The sequence below is a fragment of the Camelina sativa genome, unplaced genomic scaffold (assembly GCF_000633955.1).
Source record: "Camelina sativa cultivar DH55 unplaced genomic scaffold, Cs unpScaffold00519, whole genome shotgun sequence".
Classification (NCBI taxonomy): Eukaryota; Viridiplantae; Streptophyta; class Magnoliopsida; order Brassicales; family Brassicaceae; genus Camelina; species Camelina sativa.
Genome location: NW_010921720.1, coordinates 130,119 through 142,551, shown reverse-complemented (window position 1 = coordinate 142,551; position 12,433 = coordinate 130,119). Strand labels below are relative to the sequence as shown.

The following is a 12,433-nucleotide window of genomic DNA, read 5'->3' as shown; positions in this document are numbered from 1 at the left end:
TCGGTCGGAGGAGTGCGGGCGGTGGAGACGGTTGCACGGGAGTCCTTGGCTGATGGTTGTTCGAGATTCGAGGACGAATCTAGTTTGGGGGGGGAAAATTGTAACATCCGTGAACCGGAATCTCGGTTTGGGAGTTGCATCGGTCGATGCAGATGGTGCATCGGTCGATGCATGTTCAATTCTGTGCATTTTGACTTAAGTCAAACGCTGCGTTTTGGGTTAAGGAAAACCCTTAGATGCGAGTTTTGTCTCATTCGTGGTGGTGTGGCCGTTTTTGAGAAAAGAGAAAGAGAGAAAAACTGTTCTTGAGTGTTCTTGAGAATTCTGGAGATTTGAGGCTGTTCCTGGAGAGATCTGTAGCTGGGATCGTTGTAGGAGCTTCCTAGAAGCGTTTTCTTCCTTGTGTTAGGTTCAGATTCGTCTTGGCAAAGGTAAGTGCAGGACCATGGCTTATCTAAGCTAGAGAACTCTTTAATCTGCTTGTTTTGTGTTGTTAGACGTGTTAGATTGTTGTTATGGACGTTAGGAAGCTTTCTTGTGGCTTGGGATCGAGTTTTGTGTTTACAGGAACGAAGATCCGGCGAGAAGCTTTGGGGAAAACACGATGCTCGACATTGCATCGGTCGATGCATAGCTTGCGTCGGTCGATGCAAGTGCGAGGACGGCGCGTAAAACTCTAGGGTTTTCGTGTGATGTCGAGCATGCGTCGGTCGATGCAGATTGGGTATCGGTCGATGCAAGTTACACTTGCATCGGTCGATGCAGCTTCTGTGTCGATCGATGCTTCCCCATTTGGCATCGGTCGATGCATGTGTGGCGTCGGTCGATGCTGAGTCCTGGTTTGTTATTTGTCGTTTGTTGATTGTTGTGTGTTGGTTATTGATACTCTATTGCTTGTGTGTATAGCCCAGTAGATGGGAGGATTGCCTTACTGAGTGTTTATAAAATACTCATGCATTGCAATATGTGTTTGTGGTGCAGGTAAAGGCAAAGTGTGATCGTGGAATCAAGGCAATGAAGAGGAGGATGTTCTAGGGACTCGGTTTTATGTTGTCTGGCATTGCTAGGTTGCTAGAGTTGGGTCATTAGAACATTGCTAGGTTGCTGGTTCTATGATTCCTGTTGTTTTGGATATTGATTATGTTGGAATATGGTTATATTTTATTATTGGATTATTATTGAATATTGATTGGTTATTTCCGCTGTTGAATATGTTTGTGGTTAGGTGGCTAGTGGGTATGGGACCACTAGTTGTAGTTTGTTTTATTATATTATATTTATTATTTATTATTAAAAAAAAAAAGGGTCGGTCGTTTCATAAATATTCAGATTTTGACCCGTTACTCAGTAAAAATTTTAATTCAATAAATATTATTTTTTAAGAATAATATTAATAAAACTTGAATATTTTATAACACTTTTGAAGGAAACTTGAAGATACCAAAATTATGGTCACACTATAAGATAAGGTATCCTCTTTTTAATATAAGGGATGTACACAACATAGTTTTTGTAGACTTTATATTTTTAATAAATGGTTACAAATGATTACAAATAAATTATAGATAGGTTACAGATTAATCAATATATTAATATTAATTGGTTACACCTAAATATTAGGAATATTCCAAATTGATAATTGATATATTAATGGTAACAAATAAAATCATGGATATTCCAAACTGTATTTTTGGAAGATTTTAGTCCTATATCACGTTGTTTCCAAAGATCTTTAAACACAGTATTACAAATTTATTTTCCACAGAATTTATCGATAGACCATAACGTTAACCAAAAATAGATTACAAAATTGATAGATTGATTGGTTACAAGTTAAATAGTCGGTTACAAGTTAAATAGTCGGTTACAAGATAGATTACGAAATAAAATTTAACCAGTGTTATAGCACGGATGCTTATCTAGAATCATTAACAATATAAAACTTATAAAATAGGTGTTTTTTTTTCAAGGCTTCATATTTAGCATATGATTTTATTGTACAATGTTTTATCAAAATTTGTTAAAAAAAAACTATCAAAGAAATTATATTTTATATAAAAATTACAATATAAATAAAATGAATTTCTAGCACGGATTTTAATCTAGTGGTCAATAATTTGGAAGATCTTGAATATTTTATAACACTTTAAAACACAAAGGTGTATAAACATACTAGATAAGGTATCAAATATTCAAAAGTGTTATAGTGTGGAAGATAACACTTTAACACTCTAGTGCTAAATATTTTGAAGTGCTAGACTCACGCAAATTATATAAACTCGCGCAAATTTTGAAGTGATAACACATTAACACTCAAAGGTGTATAAACTCACGCAAATTATAACACTTTGAAGTGCTAAATATTTTATAACACTTTAGCACTCTAGTGTGACACTTTGAAGGCCACACCTTGAATATTTTATAACACAAAGGTGTATGTTCAATAATACCTAAATTCAAGGTATGGTCACACTAGAGATATTTTTGGAAGATCAAAATTTGCTACAAGTACAAATTTCCATAAGGTTATGAAGGCAATAAATACAATTGGTCCGACTTTGATGGCCAAGCCTAACATTATGGTAGCTTCAAGATTTTACCCTTATTTCAAGGTATGTATATGTAGTTTATATTTCTTTCTATTTTGTTTACAATTGTGTTTTTTAAAACTAATATCTCAGTCCTATTTTTTCTTTTAGAATTGTTTGGGAGTAATTGATGGTATACAAATACCTCCTATGCTATCTAACAATAAGGCTCAAAGCTACCGTAATCGAAAAGGAGTAATATCGCAGAATGTATTGGTTGTTTGCAACATTGATATGGAATTCATATACGTTCACAGTGGATGGGAAGGTTCAGCACATGATTCAAAAGTATTATATGATACTTTAACAAGAAGGACTAATAGATTTGTGGTTCCACAAGGTAATTATTATATTTTATGATAAACTAATAATTTTATGTATTATATGATAAGCTAATAATTACATATTATAATTTTTTCTCAAGAAATTTTATTTAGCTGATTGTGGATTTGCGAATAGACGCCAATTTTTGGCTCCTTTTCAAGCTATTAAGTATCACTTCCAAGATTTTACTGGCCAAGGTTGTGATCCGGAAATTCCTCATGAATTGTTCAATCATCGTCATTTATCTTTACGAAACTTGATTGAGAGAGTTTTTGGAGTTTTCAAATCATGGTTTGTAATATTTAAAACCGCTCCTCTGTGTTCTTATAAAACACAGACAGAATTAGTGTTGGCTTGTGCAGCCTTACACAATTGTCTGCGCAAGCAGTGTCGGTCAGATGAATTTCTTGTACTTGAAGAAGAATTTGGAGTTATTGATGAAGCAAACATGGAAGACAACACTCCATTAGATGGTTCTCAAAATAATGAAGAAGTTTTTGAGACACAAGATCAAAAAAGAGAAAGTGGTAATATATGGAGAAAAGCAATGGCTCAGCAAATGTGGAGGGATGCAACTAGCTAGTAATGAAAACTAAAAGCGAGAATAATGATTTATGCAGTTTAAGTATTTATTTTGTTATGAATTTACTTTCTAACATAAGGTTTTAATAATTTTATTAGTTTAATTTTATATTTAACAGTTGCAATACCACCGTATTGTAATGTAACATTTTAATATTTTAGTTTATTTAATTTGGCTTTAATTCACAACACACAATTTATGGATAAATTATATTTTGTTATTTACGGTCAAAAGAAAAAAAAGTCCACTAGTGACTTTATAACCATTAGTAATGATTTTCAAATCCACTAATGATGTCAAAATCCACGTTTAATGCATCTACAAAACCATTGGATTCAGAAATCTACTAATATTTTAAATCCATGAAAAACCTTCGTTGAATAAGTTTTTTTATTATCATTATTTTTTTTCTTTACTTTATTAAATGATAAATAATTAATTAATATCACCTTGTTTAACTAGATTTTTTTTTTCTAGTTATTTTGAGATTTGATATTTCCTTAACTAGGATCTACAATATGCTAATATATATACCAAGCATCCTTGAAGACTTTAAGGAAGAAAATCATAGAAATATGGCGAAGGCCTATACTATTATCATTTTTTTTTTGGTAGAAGAGGGGAAGCAAAGCCTCCCCATTTATTAAAAAAATACAAGAAAAAGCAAACTACATTCTGACAGTCCGTGCACGAGTGCACCCAATAACATCCTCAAACAGTAGACCTTGAACATAATCAGGCCTAACATCCAGAGAATGAAAACCTAAAGGAAGAGAAAGCACATAGTTCACTAATCTGTCTGCAAGACAATTAGCCTCCATATACACGTGACAAATACGGACTAACCAGTCCTTCGAAATCAAGCCATAGCACAAACGTACTAGGAAAGACAGGGGATGATTATCATTGATCCCTGATGTTAGAAACCCAACCACTACCTTAGACCATCTCCAATGGTTTTCCTTATTTTTTCTTCTATAATAAAGGAACTCTATAATGGAGGTGAGTTTTACTCTAATGGTCCTCTATAAAATAGAGATTGCTATTTTTTTCTGTATTTATAGAGGAACCTTTGTAAAAAAAAAAATAGGGTTCCTCTATAAATAGAGGAAAAAATAGCAATCTCTATTTTAGAGGTAAAAATAGAGGACCATTGGAATAAAACCCACCTATTATAGGCAAAAATAGAGTACCATTGGAGATGCCCTTAGAGGTCCCCCTCAAGCTCCACTCATTTATAGCCCTTCTCCCATGCCATCACCAACCCGTAATAGACTCCCCACAGTTCTGCAAGAGGATCTGAGCAGAACCCGATATTCAAAGCAAAACCCGCAAGCCAATTACCTTCACCATCACGTAGTACACCTCCAGTTGTCGCCTTCCCGGGGTTACCATGCGAGGCCCCATCCGTATTCAGTTTTATCCAGCCAACTCACAGAGGAGACCATGCTATAAAACGTTCCTCACTGCCCCCTTCAGCACGCTCACCACCCAATGCCAAAAACGCCATATAACACTCCTCTGCTAACTTTATTAAGAAATAAACTCTGTCACGAAACTTGCCCAAACCACCAAACACATCTCCACACCTCAACTTCCACCCCCACCAAACTGCTCCCATGAACAAGGTAGCCCAAGAATAGCTTTCACTTCCCGTAGTATCATTCAGATTAACAATTAACCATTCCAACAAAGAGGCTGCAAAAAAAGCATAACGCTTACTCAGCGATACTATACGCTGCCAAACACCTGCCATGGCTAGACAATCCCGCAAAACATGTAACAGTGTCTCCTCTCCACCGTTGCAAACAGAACAAAGACTTGAAGTACTCAAGTGTCGGCGAAACCGTTCAACATTAGTCATCACCACTTGATGAGAAATAAGCCAAAGGAATATCTCTATAGTCCTCACAGGCCAAATACAATCCTAGAGTCTGCTCATGTCCTGCCGGTGAGCATAATTCTTGCACAGCAGCCTATACGCCGAACTCACAATGAAGCATCCATTCGCTGTCTCACCCCACGATAGTCGATCATGAGCACCAGTAACATTATCAATGACCACTGATTTCAAACAAAGTTGTACCGTCTCCGCTAAATATGGAACCAACTGACTCAAATGCCACCCGTGGTATTCTGCCAAGTATCACGAGCTCTAATTTCCAACCAATGTAACGGCAACTCCGCAGTTGCCACGTCTAACAAAGGCGTATCTAGGAGCCATTTGTCACGCCAAAACCGTATTTCACTACCATCACCAATCACCCAGCTTAGTCCTGGTAGTACCACCTCTCGCAACCCCACACATACACTTCGCCAAGTTGAAGACCATGTTCCTTTAGGCACCAACCATGATCCGTCATAAACACTACCCACTTTATATTTAGCTCTCAAAATCCATGCCCATAAGCTATTGGTATCATGCAGTAAACGCCATCCGACCTTTCCAAGCAGAGCTTTATTCATACCCTGTTCTTTACGAATCCCCAGGACACCTTCACACTTAGGTAAACACATGGTATCCCAAGCCACCAAATGGAGTTTCCGCTTCTCCCTCACACTCCCCCACAGTAACCCTCGGGAGACTTTGTCCAAAGAAGCCCATATTGACTTTGGTAAGCAAATGGTACCCATTGAGTGAATTGGGATGGATGATAAAACAGCCTTAGTTAGAGTTAAGCGGCCAGCAAAACTCATAAAGCTCACGATGAAACCTTTTCTAAAACCTCACCAAAGGTCGCTTTGTTAATTCGTTTAGGACTGGCATCCCAAAATACTTCCCTAGGTATTTAGTAGCCTTGATCCCACTTGCCTCACTTATCCTCTCCGCTAGATCATGACCTACATTCTCCGAGAAAAATACTTTTGACTTCTCCAAGCTCACTTTCTGTCCCGAGGCAAAGCAGAATCGCTCCAACATCTTCGGAATAACTCGTACTTGTGCAACAGACGCCTCAACAAGAAGAATTAGGTCATCGGCAAAACAAATATGTGAGAGTCTTGGGGCCCTCTCGACAAACAAATTGGTTTCCATTCTTTTGCATCCACCGCTAACTAATCAGATGGCACAGTCTCTCTAAGCATAGGACGAAGAGGTATGGTGACAAAGGATCACCTTGTCGGAATCCTCTGGATGGTCTAAACGGTCCCGTCTTCTCCCCATTCTATAAGACCGTCATTGACGGGTTCTCCACACACTGCATAATCCAACAATGCCAGTTATCAGATAGACCCGCCACACGTAGAGTATCCTCCAAGAAATCCCATCGAACCCGATCATAGGTCTTCTCAAGGTCCAATTTCAGCAACATCCAACCTTTTGTTCCCTTTCTTACGTCGCATAGAGTATACTGCCTCTTGAACCACCACAATGTTATCCGTACTCAATCTTCCTGGAATGAAACTTGCTTGAGCAGGTCCAATAAGCTTAGGCATCACTTTCTTCAGCCTAGTGACCATTGTTTTCGTAATCATTTTGAATAAAACGTTGCATAAGCTTATAGGCCAAAAATGGGACATAAACTCCGGTTTCACCACCTTTGCAATCAGAACAACTAAAGCATCGTTCGCCTCAGGAGGTAGGACTCCTGACTCAAAAAACTCCAGGATAAACCGAACCACGGAGGGACCCACCACATCCCAGCTAGATTGATAAAAGCCCGGGTGAAACCCGTCTGGTCCAAGAGCCTTAAATCTACCCATGCTTCAAACTGAATCCTCCACTTCAACAACAGTAAAAGGTTTACTCAACTTTGCAAGCTCCCCCTGAGTTAACTTCAAAAAACCAGTCTGTAAAAGACTCTCGGCCTCCAGATCAACCTCCTCCAGCGAGTACAATTTCTTATAAAAGGCAATTGCCATTTGTTATAACTCCTGCGCATCCGAGACCCATCTTCCCTCGTCATTTTCAGCATTTCTATCCTATTCTTTCGCCTTCGAATAATAGTGGAGGTATGAAAAAACTTTGTATTCCTCTCCCCCAAAGCAATCCACTTCTCCCTTGATTTTTGAAACCAGAGAACCTCCTCCTGCTCTCTGATCAACCCTTCTTCCTCACTCAATAGGATATCTGACTGATGGACATCCAGTTGATCTTGCACCCTTGTAATCGCCGCAGACAGACGCTCTTTCCATCTCTGGATATCTCCAAAGACTTCATAGTTACACTTCTTAAGCGTAACTGTCAATCTCTGCAAAGCTAATTATATTGTAATCGCCGTATCCCAGGACGATGCCAACATATCTTTAAACTCACGACGGGACAACCACGTAGCTTCAAACCTAAACGGTCTCTGCCGCGGATCACACTGAACCTCTGGACTCAGCTGCACATAAATTGGGGCATGATCCGATGCCAAGAAGGGTAAATACGTCACATTTGCTTTGTGCCATCTTAGACGTGTCTGAGCACAACACAACACCCTGTCCAAGCACTTAGCCACATAATTATGAATCACACGCCCTCTCCGCCATGTAAATTTATTGCCCTTAAACCCCATGTCGATCAGGGAGTTAGCATTAATCCACGAACCAAACTCTAGTGAATCGGGAGACAAACGTCCATTACCGCCTGACCGTTCATCCAGCCGTAAAACAGTATTAAAATCACCACCCACCATAAAAGGTTCACTGATCCCCTGAATCACTTCACTCCTCTTATCCCAAAGCCCACATCGTCTGGTCAGTGTAGGAGCTGCATAGACGACGATTATATGCATCAGATTCACTCCATCATCCACCCTAGCATGAACAAACTGTTCGGAGGACTCAACAATTGACACCAAACCGACATCCGTCCACCACAATAACCAGATCCCTCCACTTTGTCCTACGACATCAACCCGAAAGGAGTGATCAAAACCTAATCCCTGACAAATGCGAACTACTCGATATCCACCAGCATGAGTTTCAAACAGAGCGAGTAACTGCGTCTATGAGCAATAATGATGCAGAAGGAGTGACCATTGGCCTATTACAGTCATTCCTTGACAGATAGACAACGCCTCAAGTCAGTTTACGAGAGGGATCTGATGGCAATCGTCTTTGCTATACAAAAGCGTAGGTATTATCTACTAGGAAGGAAGTTCCTGGTGAGAACGGATCAGAAGAGTCTGAAATTCCTGTTGGAGCAGAGGGAGATCAACATGGACTACCAACGATGGCTCTCAAAATTGCTAGGGTTCGACTTCGACATTCAGTACAAACTGGGGTTAGAGAACAAAGCGGCAGATGCCTTGTTACGCAAAGAAGTGGTATCAACCTTGTTTGTTATGTCGATCCCTGCGGCAATCCAGTTGGAGGAAATTTTTTCTAAGTTAGATAAGGACGAGGAACTGCAGAACATTTTCCGAGATCTCGCTACAAATGCTGAATCTCATCCAAATTTCTCACTGGTGAACGGACGGTTGCTTAGGCAAGGTAGACTGGTTATTCCAAAAACTTCTACAGTCATCGGATTGATCCTGAAGGAGTTTCATGATGGAAAAATGGGTGGACATGGAGGGGTACTCAAAACGCAGAAAAGGATTAGTGATATGTTCTACTGGTCGGGGACGATGCAGAACATCAGACAATATGTTGCTGCATGTCAAGTTTGCCAGAGATACAAATACTCGACTTTGGCTCCTCGGGGACTACTACAGCCTCTGCCAATACCAGAGAAGATATGGGAAGACTTGTTCATGGATTTTGTCGAAGGACTACCAAAGTCGAGAGACAATAACACGATCTTGGTGGTGGTGGACAGAGTGTCTAAGGGCATCTCCAATAGTCCTCTATTTTTGCCTCTATAATAGAGGAACTCTATAATAAAAGTGAGTTTTACTCCAATGGTCCTCTATTCTCACTTCTAAAATAGAGATTGTTATTTTTTCCTCTATTTATAGAGGAACCCTATTTCTTTTTACAAAGGTTCCTCTATAAATAGAGGAAAAAATAGCAATCTCTATTTTATAGAGGACCATTGGAGTGAAACTCACCTCTATTATAGAGTTCCTCTATTATAGGGGAAAAAAATAGAGAAAACCATTGGAGATGGTCTAACTATGCGCATTTCTTACGGTTGAAGCATCCATTTACAGCAGCAGGCGTGGCAAATCTGTTTGTGTAAGAAATCATCAAGTTACACGGGTTCCCTCGATCCATTGTCTCCGACAAAGATAAGGATTTCACCAGTAAGTTTTGGAAGGAGCTGTTTAAACTACCTAGAACCAAACTATGCTTTAGTACAGCGTAATATCCTCAATATGACAGACAGACAGAAGTGACGAATCACAGCCTGGAAACCTACCTTCGATGCTTTGGAGGGGACCAGCCTCGTACTTGGGCTAAATATCTAGCATGGGCGAAGTACTGCTACAGTTCATCGTTCCATTCAGCCATAGGAACGACTCCCTTCCAAGCACTGTATGGCAGGAAACCTCCCCCAGTAATCAAGTATGAGAATTGTTCGACAGCCTATGCGGATTTGGAGAAACAAATGCTGGAAAGGGATGCACTGTTATCAGTGATCAAGGCTCAACTACACAAGGCTCAGCAACAAATGAAGAAGAGAGCTGATGGACATAGAAAAGAGGTAGAGTTTGAGATTGGGGAACAAGTATACTTGGAAATGAGACCATACAGGCGTCGCTCATTGGCCAGGCGAGTCAATGAGAAACTGGCAGCTCGCTATTATGGACCATACCCCATGGAAGCAAAGGTTGGGAAGGTAGCTTATCGGTTGAAGCTACCAGTCAAGGCTAAGAAACACCCCACTTTTCACGTGTCCCAGTTAAAGCGAGCGATAGGAGAACTACAAGCAGCAACCTCCATTCCTACTTGGATAACTGAAGATGGGTTTCTCCACGCAGAGCCGAAAGTAGTAGCAGGTACTCGTAAAAACACTGTCACCGGTCAGTCGGAAGTGCTTATCAAGTGGAAGGGAATGCCAGATTATGAGAGCTCATGGGAGTGGGTTTCCACCATCAAGGGACAGTTTCCCAAGTTCAACCTTGAGGACAAGGTTGTAATTGAAGGGGAGGGTAATGATACGTATGAACCAAGGCATCCAGTAGTTCTGTTTCAGTATCGAAGGAGGCTCAAGGCCAAGAAGAATCCAACAAGGGAGGAAGGACCTAGAAGCGGTGAGGTGTCCTGTTGACTGGAAGGATCAAGAGAAGACTGTTCACCACGGTTAGTAATAAAGTAATCGTATTTAAGTAATAAGTCTCTATGCTAGCTGGTGTGATCACTGTATCGAGTCACAACGGCTACTAGTGCTAATAAGACAAGAAGTAGTATAAAGTAGAAGGTAAGGGAGAGGAGAGAGATATCTAGATTTTGGATCAACTTGTAAGGGGAGGGAGAGAATCCGTAAGTTTTCTCAAGTCTTGTATTCCGATATCTCATTAATAAAGAAGTATTTTTATATCAAATGGTTCTTTACAATTTTGGATATCTAATATCTATCATTTGGTTATTCTTTGGGTTGTTTTGTGAGTTTTTCGTAGCTCCTGAGGTTTGGATTCGTCCATGGGATCGTGTGGGATGAAAAATAGAAGCTTGGAGGCAAGATTTTGAGGTTATGTTCGAAGGAAATCGCTGCACGGCATCGGTGTCGGTCGACACCAACGCGAGGACGACTCGGAGACTTAGAGAGTGTCAGTCGACACCATGTGGAGGTGTCGGTCGACACCGTTAGGGTTTCAGGAGTGTCGAGCAGGTGTCGGTCGACACCAGATGGCCAGTGTTGGTCAACACCTTCGAGTGTCGGTCGACATCCTTCTGACAGTAACCGGTTTATGTCGTGTTGCTTTGTGCATGTTCCTGGTTTGTTTTATTATTGTTGTTTGTGGCATGGGAGATCTTATTGCCTGTGTGTAAGCCCAATAAATGGAAGGATAGCCTCACTAAGTATTTCTGGTAATACTTACGTCTCTCTTTTGTGTTGTGGCGCAGGTAAAGGCAAAATGTGATCATGAGATCAAGGCGATGAAGAGGAGGATGTTCTAGAAGCTCGGTTGTTTGCTCTGTGTCTTTGTTAGGATGCTAGAGTAGAACTTAGTGCTCTAGAATGGATGTTAGGAGTGTTGGTTTCATTATTGGTTATGTTCTGGTTTATTGCTGAATTGATGTTATGTTATTCTTTAATGGTTATTGGTTATTGGATTTATTATTTGTTATCCGCTGTTGTTGATGATTGGGGGTAGGTTGCTAGTGAGTATGAGATCAATAGATATTAGGTTAATAAAAAAAATGGGTCGGGTTGTTTTTTATATATATAAAGATTAAAGAAGCTGGTGTAAGACAATTTTCACTATTCTATTACAATAAAAATATGTAGTAGAAAAAGTATTGAAAGTGAAACGACCCGACCCGTTTTTTTTATAATAATAAATAATAAATACAATATGATAAATAACTACAACTAGTGGTCACATATCCACTAGCCACCTAACCACAAACACAATCAACAGCGGAATAACAATACCAATATCCAATAAATATAAATAACCAATATTCATAACATAACCAATATCCAAATAACCAATCATCAGAAAACATGGAACCAGCAACCTAGCAACCTAGCAACCTAGCAATGCCAGATAACATCCAATCGAGTCCCTAGAACATCCTCCTCTTCATTGCATTGATTCCACGATCACACTTTGCCTTTACCTGCACCACAAACACATATTGCAATGCATGAGTATTTAATAAACACTCAGTAAGGCAATCCTCCCATCTACTGCCCTATACACACAAGCAATAGAGTCATCTCTAACAATCAAACAACAATCAACAATCAACAATAACAAACCAGGACTCTGCATCAACCGACACCAACATGCATCGACCGACACCAACTGGGGATGCATCGACCGACACAGGGGTTACATCGATCGATGCTCGATTCAGTTGCATCGACCGACACTCGTACTGCATCGATCGACGCATG

General features: G+C 39.8%; 2 protein-coding genes across 2 annotated transcripts; one reads left to right on the top strand and one right to left on the bottom strand.

Annotated features, from left to right (window-relative positions):
- Positions 1-7,697: 7,697 nt before the first annotated feature.
- LOC109131561 lies at positions 7,698-8,477 on the bottom strand. Its single transcript, XM_019242640.1, has 2 exons — positions 8,472-8,477; positions 7,698-8,363 (listed from the first exon to the last, which is right to left on the bottom strand). Exons 1-2 carry the CDS (start codon positions 8,475-8,477, stop codon positions 7,698-7,700), a joined length of 672 nt encoding a protein of 223 aa, XP_019098185.1.
- A 48-nt stretch (positions 8,478-8,525) lies between these two features.
- On the top strand, positions 8,526-10,636 carry LOC109131560. Its single transcript, XM_019242639.1, has 2 exons — positions 8,526-9,244; positions 9,748-10,636. The coding sequence occupies exons 1-2, from the start codon at positions 8,526-8,528 to the stop codon at positions 10,634-10,636; spliced, it is 1,608 nt and encodes a 535-aa protein (XP_019098184.1).
- Positions 10,637-12,433: the final 1,797 nt, after the last annotated feature.